Below are 17,499 nucleotides of genomic sequence, written 5' to 3'. Positions count from 1 at the left end.
GTAAATGTGTCACGTGTGATTCATGTGAACGGGTTATACATTTCTGAATGTTGGAGCTGAAGCAATTATTGTTGGTGTGTGTTTTTTATCACTGTCAGCCTCTAAGATTAAATTTGAGATTGATGACGCTGAAATCTCATTAGTCGCATTGTTGTGCTTTGGCTGCCACAAATCCTCCGTCCATGCATGTACTGGCAATCTTCATTCTTCCAGGTCTGTGGCCTTGAAGGGTCAATCCATGCTCGAGATGACTGTCGAAAGAGGTCAAGGTTGGAGAAGCAAACCTACTGTATGAGACTGTGAAGTGCCACTTTGGTCCGAACCGAGATATCTCAACAACTATTGGATGGATTGCCTTGAAATTTGAAGTATTGCACCATCTATTAATCAATTGGCACGGCTGCGGCCGTGACTGACAGCTGTAGTCACGAGGACCCACGACATCCCGCAAATTCACGTAGAATAGAACCACAAAACCAACAGTGTGTCCATCCAGAGGAGTAGAGGGGAAACAACTCTGTGCTGTGTTTTTCAAGGTGTAGTGCAGGGAAATATGATCCGCTTGAGCACGGTGTATTTTATTTTGAAAGTTTCTGTATCTGCCTTGTTCTGAATTGCTGCGGAGCTCTCCGGTGTCCGGCAAAAATAGAAGCTCTGCGTATCTGCTCCGGAGGGCTGCGGATCGCCGGAGCTGTGCCGGAGTCGGAACGCAGCCGTTCTGCAGTCAGTGGAAATACACACACTGACTTTAATGGAAACCTAATGACTCCGCCGCCATTCCGGAGCCGTTCCGCAGCCGTTAAGCAGCCAGTGGAAAGTGGGGGTTAGATTGACATTTTGTTCCGCGTTCGTGGTTCCCAGATGACATATCCTACATACTTTGGTGATTCTTGAGAAGTTTTAAAGAGTGGAAAAAAAAAGTGAAAACTATTGGATGGATTACCATAAAATTTGGTACAGAAGTTCATGATTCCCAGAGGATGAATCCTAATGACTTTGGTGATCGCTTTACTTTTCATTTACTGCAATCTGGATAAAAGTAGTGGATCAATTGACTGACTGACATCGCCATCCCTAGAACCCTGCTGTCAAGTATTTCAAATTGTTTTTGGCAAGAATTCCCTGCAAATACCAGTGGTCCATTTCACAAAATCAATTTGTTAGCACCCCTTGGAGATACATTTGCATATCTAACGGGACTCTTAGATGCTCATGCACGGGTCGCAATCATGCCGTCTGTTTTTAATTAGTGAAAAATAAGTTCAAATGTGAGAGGAAATTATCTCATAATTACAAAATTTTGTGAAACGGGCCCCGGGGTCACAACTCAACCCTTGTCTGACATACGTTTTTAGCCCCATTTTCCAATTCTGGTAATCTTTTATTCCTTCTAAAGCCAGTTTTATGGTGTATACTACTGCTGTATTTCATCAGTCTACCTTTGCAGAGACAATGAATGGTGTGAAACCCATTTTGCATTTATTGCAAACTGAAGAAGAAAACAGTGAATCTGTCAGCATCCAGTTGTACCTCTGTGACTGTTCCATCTGGAGGCAAGTCATGAAATGAACCAGAAGAGGGTCCTCCAGCAGTGAGGCTGCAGACTGACTGGTGTAAATCTGAGGAGAAAGGTTAAACGAGCATGCTGGAAAATGTGACAAGAGGCTTGTAGGAAGAAGAATAAAACCAATGAGTCTTTGGGGCTGAGAGAGACATTCCTTTTCAGCCGATTTAAATGCTCATTCCTTTCTCAGCTGTCTTGTTTATTGGGTCACAAAGCGTCAGAAAATTATTATTTTTTTTTTTTTTTTTTTTTTTTTTTAAAGGGAGTGAAAGTCACATTTATATTAGCCAAAACCAAAGATGTTATGTCTACACCCCCTCTGCTCGCATGCCATCCTCTTCCTCTCCCTCTTTTGGCTTTAGCATCTTTGCTCCGACTCGTTCATTCCAGTAATTACACTGGATCGATGTTATGTTATTTGTCGGTCCATCTTCTCTGAGGAGTGAAGTCGAGCCTCCCAAAACCAATCTTTCTCATCTCACTGAATGTAATAATTCATGTCATGCTGGCATCATTGTTACATATGGGACAAGCTGTCTATTTTTGACAAAGTAGGTGTCATAAATACACTTGCATGACATGATTTATGAAGTGCTGCACAAACGAGCAGCTTCACGTTTGCAACTTTAGTGTGACGAGGGCATTATATGAAATCATTTGTACGTTCAGCTTTGTATGACCACAATAACTTGCTCGTTAAACCGCTTCCTCACCTTAAAGGAATACTCCACACAAAATCTGTGTTTTGAATGTCAAACCCCTATATGGGTGTAGTTACCTTTTTGATTAAAATATATTCCAATGGCGATCCAGTTTCAGTTGGGGGGGGATGGCAAAGTATGAAAACATTCATATAATTTTCTCTGATCACTCCTGCAGCATCATCTACTTCTCTGATGCTCATCCATTATCATGCATGTCTATATTTTGTAACTAAATATACACTGCAGTGAACTGTCTGGATCTGAGCATTCTTGAACATTACGTGAATGAAATGTAAAACCTAAAGATGTATTCAAGCTTCTCGTTGAATCACAATATCTCTGTGCCTTTTAACTGAACTTTTGTGGATAATGGATCTGATCGTGGGGCCTTTGCATTTACTTCTGGTATTACAAAAAGGCTTCACAATTGTGCTCATCTGCAACCTACTCTCTTTACATGACTTATGCTCAAACCCTCACATAAAGTTGTGTCCAGGGGCGATTCCAGGATTGTTGAAGTGGGGTGGCACAGGGGGGGTGTTGACTCATTGTAATGTTAATGGCCTGAGGAAGTCAAAGCAGTTTAGGAATATTTGTCACGAGTTGTTTCCTCAAACTGCTGCCATTCCTGTCTTCTAAAGATGATGTTTATATACTAGTAATTGGCTTTGCCATCATGGTTTGGAGGAAATGTAAATGTTCACTGACGACGTTTTCACAAGTCCAGGTTGATTGTTTGACATCCTTTCAGTACTGTATGTTGTGTATATAGTTGTATACAGAAGAGAGAGGGTTGGGGGGGAAAGGTTGGACATACAAAGCTCAGGACTTTGACACCGGATACCCAACCCTGTCTCCTAATAATTAAGTTTACATACAACTTAACTGCATTCTCAATTTCCTTTCAGGGGAAGCGTATTTTCTCCCAGATTATATTTTATTTTAACACGTCCTCGTACCAGTTTTAAACACATGGTTTAAGTTGTGAATTGAAACACAACTACTTGGTTAATTTTAGGCAAAAAGAACTACTTGGTACATATGCTACGTAAGTTAACTTACGTACATAAGTTTTTAAAAGTCAACGTTGACTTTTGGTTTACAAAGGACATGAACAGTGGTGGTTCATGTCTTGGTCTTAAGTCCTGTGTTTGTTTGACCCGTCCATAAATCCATCCACCCCGTCCTCTTCCCTACAAGGACTTTCATTAGAAACATATTTGTCATACGTCAAAAACAAACTTTCTCTCAAAACTTAATTTAAAATGCAGTTTATTTGTATGGGAATGTAATTTTCAGGAGAGAGGGTTGGAATGCTAGGCTTACCAGTCCTGTATGTTTCTAGGTCTAAGACACTTAATTAAGGTTTGGGAAATATGGTGGTTTGGGTTAAATATTAAAGGAAACCAAAATTGTTCTAATTCATTTTTAGAAGACAGGGTTACCCTCTCTCAACAGGACTCTAAGGGTTAGCGGCAAAAGGGGCACTTCTTCTGTTACTTTTGCCCAAACCCAAATCAGACCAGAAAAAACTTGGCATGGCACTGCTCATTAGGCTGAAGAAAACTGTGGAGTCGCTGTGATAACTGAAATCGATGTTTGGTTCCAGAAATGTCAGACAGGACTCAAAGGTCAAGTCCGTTCAAAGTGCCAGAGTTAATTAGCTATTGGAAGAAGGAACACACACTGAGGTTCCTCTCTTTGGTCCATGGATGTAATTTGGTGCAGGGCAGGATAAACCAGAGACAAATTTCCCTCTCTGAGATGTATAACTTCTTTCTTCCTTAAATGAGTGCAGCAAACTTCAGCTCCTGAAACGCTCAGGGGGGAGTGGAAAAAGAGGTTGAGTAAATAATGTGTACTAGTATTAAGTCATGTCTGGTAGGAATTAGTTGCACCAAAATAACATGTCTAGAACAGCTGCTTTTGTGCGCTTCAATTAATTTGTCACGTTGATTTAAAAAAAAACTTATTTTTGGCACTCAAATTGCTTAATTTGTGTTACTGAATTTTTGCACTCAAATTAGAGACCATAAGGTAAAAATAATATTGCAGGTTATAACCACTAGGGCTGTTGGAACGAATACCGAAAGTCGAATATAATATAATACTGTTCGAATGCTGATTCTATTCAATTACTATTCAAATAATTTTTTTATGTTGGCTAATATTTGCTAACCTCCCTCTTCTCGCCTTGGCCTACCCACATGTGTCACTCATGTCACGTCTTATGAACAATAACTTAGCGGGAGTGAGAAACACAAGGCATTGTGAGGTCTAAACTAATGTTACATACCGAGTAACGTTAGTACAAGGGGGAGTGACGGGCTGCGCCTGGAAATCTTAAGGACGGGAAATAGTTTTAACATGACTTTAAAATCAACATCCACCGAGCCAAAGTGCTTAACATTTGTTAGCTCGTTCTTGTTTTCTTACTGCGTCACGAGGTATAGTAACATTAGCTTAGCTGGGAGCTTCATGGAGAAAGCGAAAGTTTGTTAGCTTCGACTTCATATATTACTTTCTAATAGCTGTATTCTCAGTAACGTGACAATCTGCAAGAAACGGGTTGCTTATGAATCACTAAAATAGTAGTGACAGCACCGTTTGGCTTGGTTTTTAATGCAGTTAGCATCGTTTACTTACCTTGTTTATGACAAATTGTTTCAGCTGTGCTTTCTAACATGATGTCATTGTGCTAACCGAGCTCCGCCAGCCATTTCACTACACTTGTTATATAATGTTTCATTACAGAGTTCTCTGTTAATTTGTGTTTGCCACTGTGTGCTCGTGGTGGAAAATGAATGTAAACAAAGTTGCGTGCAGGTCCCCTCAAGGCCAGGCTAATGATAGAAGTACCACATGCTTGTAGTGGCATTGACAATGCTTAAGCCGGAGTAGTGTAGTAGATATTATTTAACAGGCTGCAATTGAGCATTAAATATTCGAATATTACAAAAAATATCAAATGGAATTCCAATGGTATTATAGCGGAAGATTGACAGCTCTAATAACCACTTGGCCTTCCTGCTGCAGGCTAGCCTCACGGCCTGCACAAATTAACACTACAAAATATGAATTTGTGTGCATTAATTTAACAAATACCTCTGACACGTGCTATACTGATGAGTAAAAAAGACAAATCTGAATGAATGGGGAGAGAGAGTTACTGGGGAGAGAGAGTTACTGCTGAGACTTAAACACTTTTTTTCTTGTTTGCCTTTTTTTTCTTAAAATTATTTCTGTCAACAACTCTTGATTCCAGTCATAAAAGCTGTACACACACTGTGATTTTACCATCCTCTTCTCTGGCTCAGGCTTTAACAGACTCTGTCCAACCTGATCCGTTATATAATAATAGTAATAATAATAATTTGCAATCGTTATGTGTCTCATCCTGGTTTTTTTACACTGACCCCTTTGCCTCTGTCCTCCAGTTTTAGCTGCTCTTTAATGGCTTCCGATCCATGTCAGACCAGACTTTGAGGTGCTACGGTCTACTTAATGTGTATTTGTGTTATTCTAATGTGTGTAAAAAAAAAAAATAATTGTTTTGAGCTGCTATAGCACAGGAATTTCCCCAGTGTGGGATTAATAGTCTATTTTTATCTCATCTTATCTACTGATGACATTACAAAATTGTAAATGGGCATGTCCCTTCCTACCTGTCTGATCTCCTTTAGTCTGGATCAGGGGAAGTACATTTCCAGGATGGTTCTGCTTGTTTTTTTTGGGGGGAGTTATTAAGATTTACAAGGAATGTGTTTACGACATTTACACTCTAACTGGGATGTTTTGGGGGCGATTGGTGGGGATTGCTGTGGATGAAGTACACATGGCGGTACACTGGTAAGCGCAAATTACGTTCAACCATGTATCCAGCTAATTTAAATAGCTCATGTTACTGTATTGTGTGAACAGTTAATTAACATTCATATTTTATGTGTCATTTTCTTTTTACGGGGGGCCATGTTGCCTGCTTCCTCTGGATAAATCTAGATCTTTAAATCTAAATTCAAAACTCATCTTTTTGCCTCAACTTTCAATAAGTTGGTTATTCTTTTGGATTGTTCTTAGCCTCAATGTATAATTTAAGTATAATAATAATAATAATAATAATAATAATAATAATAATAATAATAATAATAGCTGCAAGCAGCGTTGGACGGGCCCTCGCTCCTCCATGCGTGTCGGGGTTACTGGCGGACACCACTCCAGACACAGCGCACACGGTGGAGTGTGCAGCGTTGGAAATGGTGTATTGCAAATTTACAAAGTAGAGGGGGCGGGCAAACTGTCACCAATGAAAAGGGAACTCTCTACAGAGTTCAATGATAGCTTACACAAGAGTATACCTTAAACGGGTCACCAGTTATGAAAGGGGGCATGGTCGGAGTACATGGGCGTGGTTAAAGTATAGGGGGGCGGCTCAGTATCACATGTCGACCACACATAAGTTTCATGTAAATCGGATGAGGTTTGTCAGAAGGCTGATTTCCTGTTGCCATCAAGGGGTGCTATGACCAAAAGTAAATTTTTGCTTATAGATGTCCTGAGGCCTAGAACCTTGTCAATTGTGAGAAATTTCAGCCAATTTGGACAACGTACACTCAAGTTACAACAACTTCTTCGTTCATCGATAAATGCTCAAAATGGCCGCAACGCCACGTGCATACCGTTGGACGAAAACAGCGTACCCCCGCAGACCCCTCTACGTCTACGCCGGACCCTACGCTGTAGCATGACGTGCGCCCCTCGAAAAATGTAACTACACGTTGCAACGACGCACGTTGCTTGGCGGTGGCTTGGTAGCGTTGCATTTCCCCCAACTCATTTCCTGGTTCTCCTTCTCCATAAACAACATGAAATCAAGGAGAGGGTTAACTTTTCCTGCTACAGATTTCCCACCTTGGTCAGAAAACACAAGGGAGACACTTTGTTTCTCTCACTATGACTCTAGAGTTGGTGCTAGCTCCAAAGCTAATTGCCGTCACGCACGCACGCACGCTGGCTTGACGCACACACAAGCGCACAAGTATAAACACCAGGCCAATTAACGTAGGCTATGGCGAAAGCTCTGCGGGGAGCCTGCGCAGAACCATAAAAAGGCCTTTATGGTCTTGAGATGGCACAAAACGAATTTGAAGTCTATCGGATGAAATCTCTAGGAGGAGTTCATTAAAGTATAGCAGCTTCCTTTTGCCACTAGGGGCGCTATAACTTTTAGTCAATATACCTCTAGATGTCCTCAGGATTGGACTCTTATGAATCCTGAAAAGTTTCAAGCCAATTGGGCATTGTACACTCAAGTTACACCAACTTCCTGTTTCGATGGCAAAACGCACAAAATGGCCGCCCCGCCACAGCTAGGCCCTATGACAAAAAACTCCAGCTTTTTTCATCTTTAAGGTCTTAAGATGGTACAGACCAAATTTGAAGTCAATCGGATGAAATTTCTAGGAGGAGTTCGTTAAATTACAACGTGAAAATGGCAAAAAAACATTTTGAACATTCAATTCAAAATGGCGGATTTCCTGTTGGGTTTAGGGTATGGCTCTAATGACGTTTGTACGTCCTGACATGATACATACGCATACTAGATTTTGTGAGTCTACGTCAAATGTACAACAGGGGCTCAATTTTTACATTTTGTAGGGGGCGCTAGCGAGGCATTTCTTTTCACGCCTATCTACGAAACCCTTAAAATATAAAATTTTTCACCAGGCCTGATGCGTGTGCAAAGTTTGAGTTTTTGAGTATGATAAGGTCCCCAAAAAGGCGATTCATTTCCAGAAAAAAGAATTCCTTCAGTTTCAATAGGGCCTTCGCCGCTATCGGCGCTCAGGCCTTATAACTTTCTGATAGCCAAATAACCCTCCCACGAGGCCTCTGTATCTCTCCCTTTCTCCCTCCTCTCTGTGCTGGACCATGGGCTGTCCTGGGATCGATCTCTCTCTCTCTCTCTCTCTCTCTCTCTCTCTCTCTCTCTCTCTCTCTCTCTCTTCCCCCCGGATATTATGGATCCCACGGTAACTTCTAGGCAAGTCCTGCCCTACGCAGCAGCTCGATTGGTTGGGATTAGGCATTGACCTTGAGTGGTTAAGGTTAGGCTAGCCGATTGGTCAGGGGATAGGACCTGAACAAATCGGGTTACATTACCGCTTGCATAAGCATGGACGCCTGGCTAATAGTAGTGTGTGAATGCTATTGAAGGGCGGGCCTTGCCTCAAAGTTGCGTGGGTTCCATAATAATGCGTCGGTGACTCATTCCACATGTTGGATCTGGAGCTCTGTCTTCCTGGAGATTCAGCCTCTCCTCTGGTCTCTCTCTCTCTCTCTCTCTCTCTCTCTCTCTCTCTCTCTCTGCAACACCTGGAAGCTGCTAGACATTCTGAATCCATCCTCTTCAAATATGTTCACATTCTATGCATCATTTTTGTACTATGGATTGTCTGAATTGTAATTTTATTATGTTGGTCTATTCTGTACACATGGCATCCATTGCACGCCTTCCTGGGAGATGGATCCCTTCTCTGTTGCTCTTCCTGAGGTTTCTTCCATTGTTTCCCAGTTAAAGGGATTTTGTTGGAGGGGGGGGGGATTTCTTATCTGATACACAGATCAAAAAGGACAGAGGGTCTTGTAGGCTACAGATTGCAAAGCCCCCAAGGCAAATTTGGGCTATATAAATGAAATGGGTGTTACTTGACTCCACATATTACGTTGGTCCCAGTTCAGAGTTGGACCTGTGTGTGGGTAAACAGCGGACTTGCATTTAACTTTTAATCAAAGCAGCAGCTGTGGTTAGTGTGTCTTGAGGGGGGGGGAGCAGAGGCCTCCCCCTGGGTAATCAATTTGCAAAGGCAGATGCTCAGCAGGGCACAAACTTCTGTGGCTTCCAACAGCTGTTCTCAAACACATATCAAGGAACATTCTGTCTTTTTTTCTGGAATCATGCATTTGTTTATTGATCCACACACATCAGGCTTCGCTCAGAGCGCAAGTTTCACAGAACATTTGTCACATTTAAGATGGCACCGAATGACTCGACGGGAGACGACACCAGCACAGATCAAGGTGGCATACATGTATTTGTCTGATTATTTCAGTGGATGGCTGCCTAATTCATGGTGCAGCACATGTTTCTATTATGTGTGGTTATTAATCTGCATCTTTTCTCTTCTTTTCTTACAGGTGAAGCTGGAGCACCACACATCAATATCTCATGCTGCACCTCCAGCACTGGACAGGTGGAGACAGATGGTGCGATGTTGGCGGCCATTCAGAAAAGTTTTCTGATGAATAGCCAGGTAAAATAGCTGCAAATGAACAGAAGAATCCAAGGCTCCATCAAAGAGTCACGGAGGGAACGCAGTAGAACAAGACGTCGAGTCATTAGAGTAAACAGCCAGATTGAATGTACCGAAAAATGTATCCACACGCAGAGAGCCACCTGTCTGTACCGGTTTGACACTGTTTCACATCATTTTTGGAGTCTAGAGCGTGCCACTGGAATCATTTACACTGTTGAATTCTAATCGATTCACAAACTGATACATCTGAAAAGCAATTATACATGGATTTGTGAAATTAGCATTTAAATGTGTTAAATCTCATAGTAAAAAAAAATCATCGATTCGTGGAATTAATTTTAAAAAGGCTATTAAGTTTTACTTTTTGGTACTGCATTTATTCATGTTTTTTGTTTAATCTCACCGCTCATTTGTCTCCTTGACGTTTAAACTTTCCATTTCTTGCTTACCTTAACTTACCGACACGTATTTCAGTATCCCACCTGAAAATGAACATAGTTAAAGGTTCCCTGTGGAGTTCTCTTGCAAACAAACCGGTGTTATGTTTGATCAATGTTTAACCAATGTTTCTCACCCAAACACATTGTGTGTATCCAGTCTAGCAAAGGAAAAACAGAAAAAATATTAAGCTACAAACAGTGACGCGCTCATCAAAACATTGGCAGGTCCTTTAACCTCTCCAGTTACTTTTTAAAACCTTTTCTAATGAAGCTCAGTGTAAATTCTTTCAGGAAGACTTCTAAACTTCATCCACCTCTCTCTCTCTCTCTCTTCCTAAAACTGATCAACTGTTTCGAGGCTTTCACTTTTCAGTTAAACCAACCAGAGTTGGCCATGAATTTCACGAGCCAATCACAGCATGGCCTCGCTGCTTTAATTCTTCTCTCTGCTGCTGTCAGTTGTCATTTCAGGCAAAGTGTGCAACCCTCCTCCCCTTCCTCCTCCAGTCATCGTCACCCACAGCACCCTGGGTCCTCCTCCAGCAGACCGCTCCCATCGGCTCCTTCACCACCACCACCAGTGTCTAGACTCCATCGGGGGATATGCCTTGGTTTCTCTACCACTTTTAATTTTTATAACGATCTCCAAAGACTCAGTACATGTCATATTATGCATAAGTACAAACAAACCTTTGCATATTTGCAACAAAGTCTCTCCTGATTTGAATATATTTTTGATCTATAAAGTATGGCAGACTATTCAAATGATCTCTGAATGAATCACTGTGCTTTAAGTTTAATGCTTAGATTTTTTTTTTTTTTAAACCTTTTGGGAATCTTATTTTTTTTTTTCTGTCATTATGGTTATTTAGCAACATTATTCTTGTAATATGTTGTGTACTTTTCTCTCTGGATGTTAAATCTGTAAATAAATATCTATCTAATGATTTTATAAAAGTAGAGTTTTTTTAGTATTTAGTGCAACATTGTAAAGTAACTCCGTGTTCTCAGGGGCTGTGATGTGAAGAAACGTTTAACATTTTCGCAGGTGACTTTGAAATGTTTCCCCTTAGACTGCAAAAAGATTTAAAAAAAAAAAAAAAAAATGGATAAACTGAGTTAGAGGACAGGAGTCAAGAGGGCACGCAAAGAGGGAAGAAATGTGTGTAGACTGAGACCTGTGGGACTGAAGGTACAGCAAAGGGTCTCACACACACACACACACACACACACACACACACACACACACACACACACACACACACACACACACACACACACACACACACACACACACACACACACACACACACACACACAGAGAGATCTGTTTCCTCTAAGAGATCTATTAAAAGCATCACAAGATGGAGATTTTCTGGAGACGTTTCCTGATCTGAAGACTCTCCTCTTTGTGTGTGTCTGGTCTTTCATCCTGTACCTTCTCGCTCTGCTGAGGGGAAACTGAACTCTGGTTGTTTTGCTTATTGAGCTGTCTGTTTGCTTTATCTGTCTGACCACTGTGATAGGAGCACAGGAGCACTGACTGCAGTGTCTCTCCCCATCAGATCTTCACTGTGGCTCAGTGTTAAACAAACCCATTACTGAAGTGTTGTGGTGCCCATCGGCCGACTGATATCGGAGTTTTACAACCAGTGCAGACACGGATTGTTTGAAATTTCAATAGTTTTTCCCTTGACAGTACCTGTGAAATCACAGTGCAATGTCTTTTCCATCTTCTACTTTTCTAAATTGTTGGTTAATTAAATTTGAGCACAGACAGCGCGACTCTCTTCATTTCATTTTTCTCTTACTGGAGCGTGACTTGATGCCTGAGGCAAGACAACATCCATCAACTAATAAGCAGAACAAAAGAACATGTTTCATGAAGCACTTTTAACAATGCGAGGTTTAAATGGCTGTCATGAATACATAAGGAACACTACCGGGAACCAACACAATTAATTAATATAACAACCTAAAAAATAAAAACAATGGACTTGCACTTTAACTCCACATATAGAAGGAATGTTGAGCTGTTCACAAAATTTTTTTTTTTATTAAAGATTATTTTTGGGGGGGCTTTTTTCCCCTTTTATTTCAGAGTGCAACATGGCATCACAACTTTGCATGAACATACACTCTACTTTCCTAAAGCCAAATGGCGTGTTATTTGTACGCATTTTGGGCTATCCATGTGTAAGTCTACGCTGTATACAGTGGCAATGTCGCGTGGCGTGTTATCGCGAGAACGTGCCGTACTATCGCGAGAACGTCACACGTGCGTTTATATAAAAAAAGGAAAAAAGAAATTGGGTTTAGGAAAAGAACATTGGGAAAGGCTTTAGGAAAACAAAAACATGACGGTGACCAACGTCACACGCTTAGGAAAACAAACTGTTTAGGAAAGAAACATTGGGAAAGGCTTAAAAAAAAAAAAATAAAAAAAAAAAAAAAAAAAAAAAAAATGGCACACGCGGGACGTGATCACTGCTCTCCTGGGGGAAGAGTCCTGTGTTTTACCCAACCACCACCCCTCTGCGGATTTATGACCTTTCATACTACTCGCTACGGCGAAAATTCCCACGTAATGTAGGTCAAAGGCAGCGGAACGGCGTTGATAAACGCGCTAAAAAGCGATTATGCGTCTCGATAACACGCCAAAATGGCATACAAATTGACATACATACGCCACTTTATGAGATCAGTCTGTAGAGTGACAGGAAAGGTGGGAGAGAGATGGGGGGGGGGTGACACGCTCTTACTGGGTGAGCTAGAGGCCGAACCCCTGTTCACATACTTTTGACCATGTAGTGTAACTGTGAGCTCTGATCTGAGGTCAGAGGTCAGAGGTGACCGTCTGTGTCTGCTTCAGGTGAGCTTTGGTCTGCAGGTGAGCCTTCAGGAAGGTGAGCAGGCGGAAGTGTTTGCCGCAGTCGAGGCAGCTGTACGGCGTCTCTCCGGTGTGGATGCTGCGGTGCCTCATGAAGCTGGTGGCCAGGTGGAAGGTTTTGGAGCAGAGGGTGCACCTGTAGGGTTTCTCCCCGGTGTGGGTGTACCTGTGGTCCCTCAGCTGCTGCTTCATGGAGTAACTCTTCCCGCAGATGTCGCAGGGGAACGGTTTCTCTCCCGTGTGCCTCCTCTGGTGAATTTTAAAATACGACATGTGCGGGAACGTCTTCCCGCACACCTCGCAGGTGATCATGGCGTCTCTGGCCGGCAGCTCGTCGGCGGGGAGATCGTTTGAGTGTTTGCTGAGGACGTGGTTCTTCAGGAAGCGGAAGCTCTTGCCGCAGATGGAGCAGAGCTGGCGCTCTCCGGTGTGGATCGCCTGGTGGGTGTGCAGGTTGGCGGCCTGGTTGAAGCCCTTCCCGCAGGTGGAGCACTGGTACGGCCGTTCCTCCCCGTGCACCACTTTGTGGCGCGTCAGGTGGCCGGCGTGGTAGAAGCTCTTCCCGCAGACGTCGCAGATGAACGTCTTCTCGAAGTGGGTCATCCGGTGCGTTTTCATCATGCTGATGCAGGAGTAACCTTTGCCGCAGACGTCGCAGTGGCAGGTTTTCTCTCCGGTGTGCCTCGCCTTCACGTGCAGGTTGCGGTGAGCTTTGTGGTTGAACCTCTTGGGGCAGTAGTCGCAGGTGTACGGCAGCAGCCCGTGCTCTTTCGTCACGTGTTCGCGCAGTTTCAGGTGGCTGGTAAACTCTGTTCCGCAAACCGAGCACACCGGGTGAGACCTCCTCTCGTGGTCAGAGAGTCGCTCCGTGTTTGGAAACAGCATCTCACACCGCGAACACTGGTAGTAACGTTCTGCTGTCTCAGTAGGAGACGTGTTGAGTTTTTTTGTCAGCCTGCTCCTGCGGCGCTGTGTCCTGCTGCATGCTGCCGAGACTCCGCCCTCCGCTGATGAGGCGGCGCTGGGCGGCGGGGAAGAGGGCCGAGCGTACTCGTGGTCGGGGACATCAGCCTGCGTGGGAGGGGAGGAGGTGGAGTGCTCACTGTGCAGAGTCGTGGCTTCACCGGTCGCCCCCGTGGAGACGGTTTGACTTTCACCTGCGACCAAAGAAATGTGGTAATAAGCAGTTATCGTTGGAATCATCTTCCTGATTCCAAGTGTAGGACTGGTTGTTGTCCCAGAGAAACTCACCGTTAGCGTTAGCGGCGCTCTGCAGTGGCACCAGCAGACACTTGGAGTCGACAGCAGCGCTCTACAAAACACAAAACAGTACTGGTGTTCAGTTTGTTCAGAGCGCGGAGGATATATATCATCTTCATTCGGTGTGGATTCACTCACTGACCCTGAAAACCAGGATGTAGGTCTGCTCCGTGGGGGGGCTCTCACCTCCACCTGCTCCACCTGCAACCCAGGAAACACCACCCGCTTTAAACCATCACAACACATTCATGTTGTGAAAATTGCACACATTCTTTAGTCAATATTTTGCACATCCCATCCCACGTCTCAAACACTTTGCACCTCTTTTCATTTTAAAACAAATATATAATTTCTTTTTATGAAAATGACATAATGTCATGTGGATCTTATATTCAATAATTTGTGTCTTCTGCAGTGATTGTCTATTTTCTCTTACTGTGTCTATTGTGACCGTGATAAGATAGACTTTATTAATCCCACATTGGGGAAATTCCTGTGCTACAGTAGCTCAAAAGAACCAAACTAAGAAAAATGTTTTTAATGTGAAAACCTACTTACGCACCATAATCATGTTGTCATCGCCTTGTGATAATATCAAAGAGGAAGCCCAAGAATTTTACTAAATCTTACATTTCTGTATCAATTTAGATTTGTTAAATATTTGACATTTGCATTATTAGTGTGTATTTTTTTTAAAGTAGTGATTAGTAATTCGCAGAAAGATCTGTTCAATGACGAGTAGGCATCTGGCATGCACTTGTTAAATGTTCCTTCAGTAAAAGTATAATCATGGAAATATAGTTAAAGTATAAACATGTACTCTGTGACTGTTACTATTATATTTTAGAAGGCAAAGAACTTAGATTGCGTCTCCGTCAGCTCTAAATTTATGCTGAATGTGTGCTCTATTTTGCAAGTATTAGTTGTGATTTTTGTGAAAGATATTGGATGGTGGCAAATCAAAGCAACTCACCACTCTATTCCTGCTGACTATGAAACATAATAAAATGACTTCAACCATCAAAATACTTAATTTTGTTACAGTACATGTACCTTAAATGTGTATATCAGTACAGTACTTGAGTACTGCTAGAAACTGAGTAGACCCGTGAAGACCTCTAATCTGAACCATATTGTTGTAGCTTCCCTGTATGAACGCTGCTTTCTGTGTTCTTAGATCACCTTCTGTCGGCTTTGTTAAACATTCGCTGGTCTCATCAGACTCGGGCGGATCCTTCAGATCTCCTGGAGTCTCTTTCTGCTTCCCAGCAGCCAGCTCAATCATCTTCAAGATTTTATCAACGGCTTCAACACACAAACTGTCCACCAGAGCCCTGAGTTTCTCCTGAAAGAATGACAATACTCACTGAAACTTAAAGGCCAACTCCATTTGCAAGAAGTACTTTTACTTTAAGTACACTTTGATGACAACTTACATATTTTCAGTTACATCATTTTAGTTAAGTAAGGACTTTTACTAGTAGTGTGTATGTATGGATGGATAGATCATTTTATTTACGGATCCCAAACTGCAAGTATAAGACACACAGCATCCATACAAAGAAGTATAGGGTTGCAGCTATATAGGTTACAGTGATATCAAAATGAGAGTTTATCATACTGTGTAGATCTGCTTATCTGCAGTAGGCTATTGAGGAATATATATTTATTTTCAAAAGGGAGACTTTTTACACATATATCGTGACATATTATAAGACGTTATCGTAACGTAAAAATCTCATGTAAACAACTTAAAACATATCTGATAGAAAGCATGCCGAACTGTATTAGGGTCGTTTTTTTTCCTTTTTTATACGGTCTTAAATTCACCAAACTATGTTGAACACCCATTTCCACGCCTTAAACTCTAAGTGTTTTGTTATGATGTATGTGTAACAGTGTGTAAGTGCTTAAAATATTTTTGAATAGAGTTTGGTGTTACTGGAGGGAACTAATGCGTGGAGAGCAAAGCTATTATAACAGTTAACCTGGCTCTACCATTCAAAATAACTCCAGCCATTACACCGGAAGTTAACGTAAAGTTAGCTGTTAGTTACAGTTAGCTGCAAGTAGCTTACCTCGGTTACGGGATTTTGTTCATTCAAAGAGACTTTGTCCACCTCCGTCACCACCGCCTTGGCCAGGTTGTTACAGATGAGCGTGAGTTCATTTTTAAAAGTGGTTAAATCGGCCATATTTAAGAATTCCTGCACTTATCAGCCGGCTAGCTTAGCAAAGAGACTGCTAGAGCCACTGATGCGGATAGAGGATGTGACGTAGTTGTCTCGTCCAACGGCTAATGGCCTCCAAAGTAAAAGCACCTGCTGCTAATGTTGATTTTAGTCTGTGGTTGAAACCTAGTAGGTTACATTGCTGTCGGTCCCATCTTTGGTCGATGTGCTTAATTGTGGCCAAATTGTTACAGGGATAGTCAGCAGTAGCTAGTGTCCATAATGTGAATTCCTCCTGGATATTAAATGTTTATCTGTAGTATGTTTGTTGTGCCAAAGTAGCGCATCACATGCCATGGGTAAGATATGTTTGAGACAAATAAGTGAGGACTCATTTATTTTAATTTAATGAATTTAACAATGTGAAAACGCTATTTTCCTAAAAGTATTGTTGGATTACTCATCTAAAGTTGTATTGTCTAATGAATGTAACTTTAGGCTTAAGGCCCAGTTCAGTCCAAAGATTAATGACAAGACAAAACTATTTTAGCAGCTGTGCTCTGCCCACATCTCTGCTGTAAAAAACTAGATTTTTAGGGTTTGACTGATGAAAAGAAAAAAGGATTTTGTCATATTAACATGTGTATACCATACATGTAGGCTAAACAAAGAACTCAATAGCCTACTATGGTCTAATTTAATATACCAATGTATTTTGGCCAACACACCATCATCAGAGAACCACAAGAATCGTATCCTCTTCATTTTATAAAGAATAAGCAGGGGAGGAACTGCTGTAATTCCTGTTGCCACAAAAACACTAATTTATAATATACATCCGTCATCCTATGGATCCAGACATGCTTTGATCCTAACATCAAATCCCACTGTGAAACCATAACATCTTATTGTTCTTGTGTACAAAGTTCGTTAGTGGCCTTTCACAGTCACTTTAATTCACAAACTGAGAAAACAACTTAGTTAGCATGTGGCCATAATGTAATTGTCCTCAATTGCTGTTTGTTGTTTAGATGTTCTCTCTTTAAGAGGTCTTTTGGTTTGTCAAGCAGAGGCCTTTCACTGGGACAGATATTTGTAGAATTGCAATTAAAAAACTGTCAATGAAAAAGCCGTCTTTCTCCTGTGAGTAGACCAAG

At 41.9% G+C, this 17,499-nt stretch overlaps 1 protein-coding gene across 1 annotated transcript; it reads right to left on the bottom strand.

Annotated features, from left to right (window-relative positions):
- Positions 1-12,742: 12,742 nt before the first annotated feature.
- Positions 12,743-16,459, bottom strand: LOC114569599 (zinc finger protein 486). Its single transcript, XM_028599537.1, has 5 exons — positions 16,250-16,459; positions 15,354-15,516; positions 14,314-14,372; positions 14,163-14,223; positions 12,743-14,068 (listed from the first exon to the last, which is right to left on the bottom strand). Exons 1-5 carry the CDS (start codon positions 16,364-16,366, stop codon positions 12,858-12,860), a joined length of 1,611 nt encoding a protein of 536 aa, XP_028455338.1. The 5' UTR covers positions 16,367-16,459; the 3' UTR covers positions 12,743-12,857.
- Positions 16,460-17,499: the final 1,040 nt, after the last annotated feature.

This window comes from Perca flavescens, chromosome 15 (genome assembly GCF_004354835.1).
Source record: "Perca flavescens isolate YP-PL-M2 chromosome 15, PFLA_1.0, whole genome shotgun sequence".
Lineage (NCBI taxonomy): Eukaryota > Metazoa > Chordata > Actinopteri > Perciformes > Percidae > Perca > Perca flavescens.
The sequence above is the reverse complement of the archived record's forward strand: the minus strand, read 5'-3'. Positions and strand labels throughout refer to the sequence as shown.

Coding starts and splice junctions, on each gene's coding strand:
- LOC114569599 (XM_028599537.1), bottom strand. CDS start 16,366: ATGGCCGATTTAACCACTTTTAAAAATGAACTCACGCTCATCTGTAAC. Junction 14,373..15,353: donor TTTAACAAAGCCGACAGAAG/GTGATCTAAGAA, acceptor CCTGGGTTGCAG/GTGGAGCAGGTGGAGGTGAG. Junction 14,069..14,162: donor GAGCGCCGCTAACGCTAACG/GTGAGTTTCTCT, acceptor CTTTGGTCGCAG/GTGAAAGTCAAACCGTCTCC.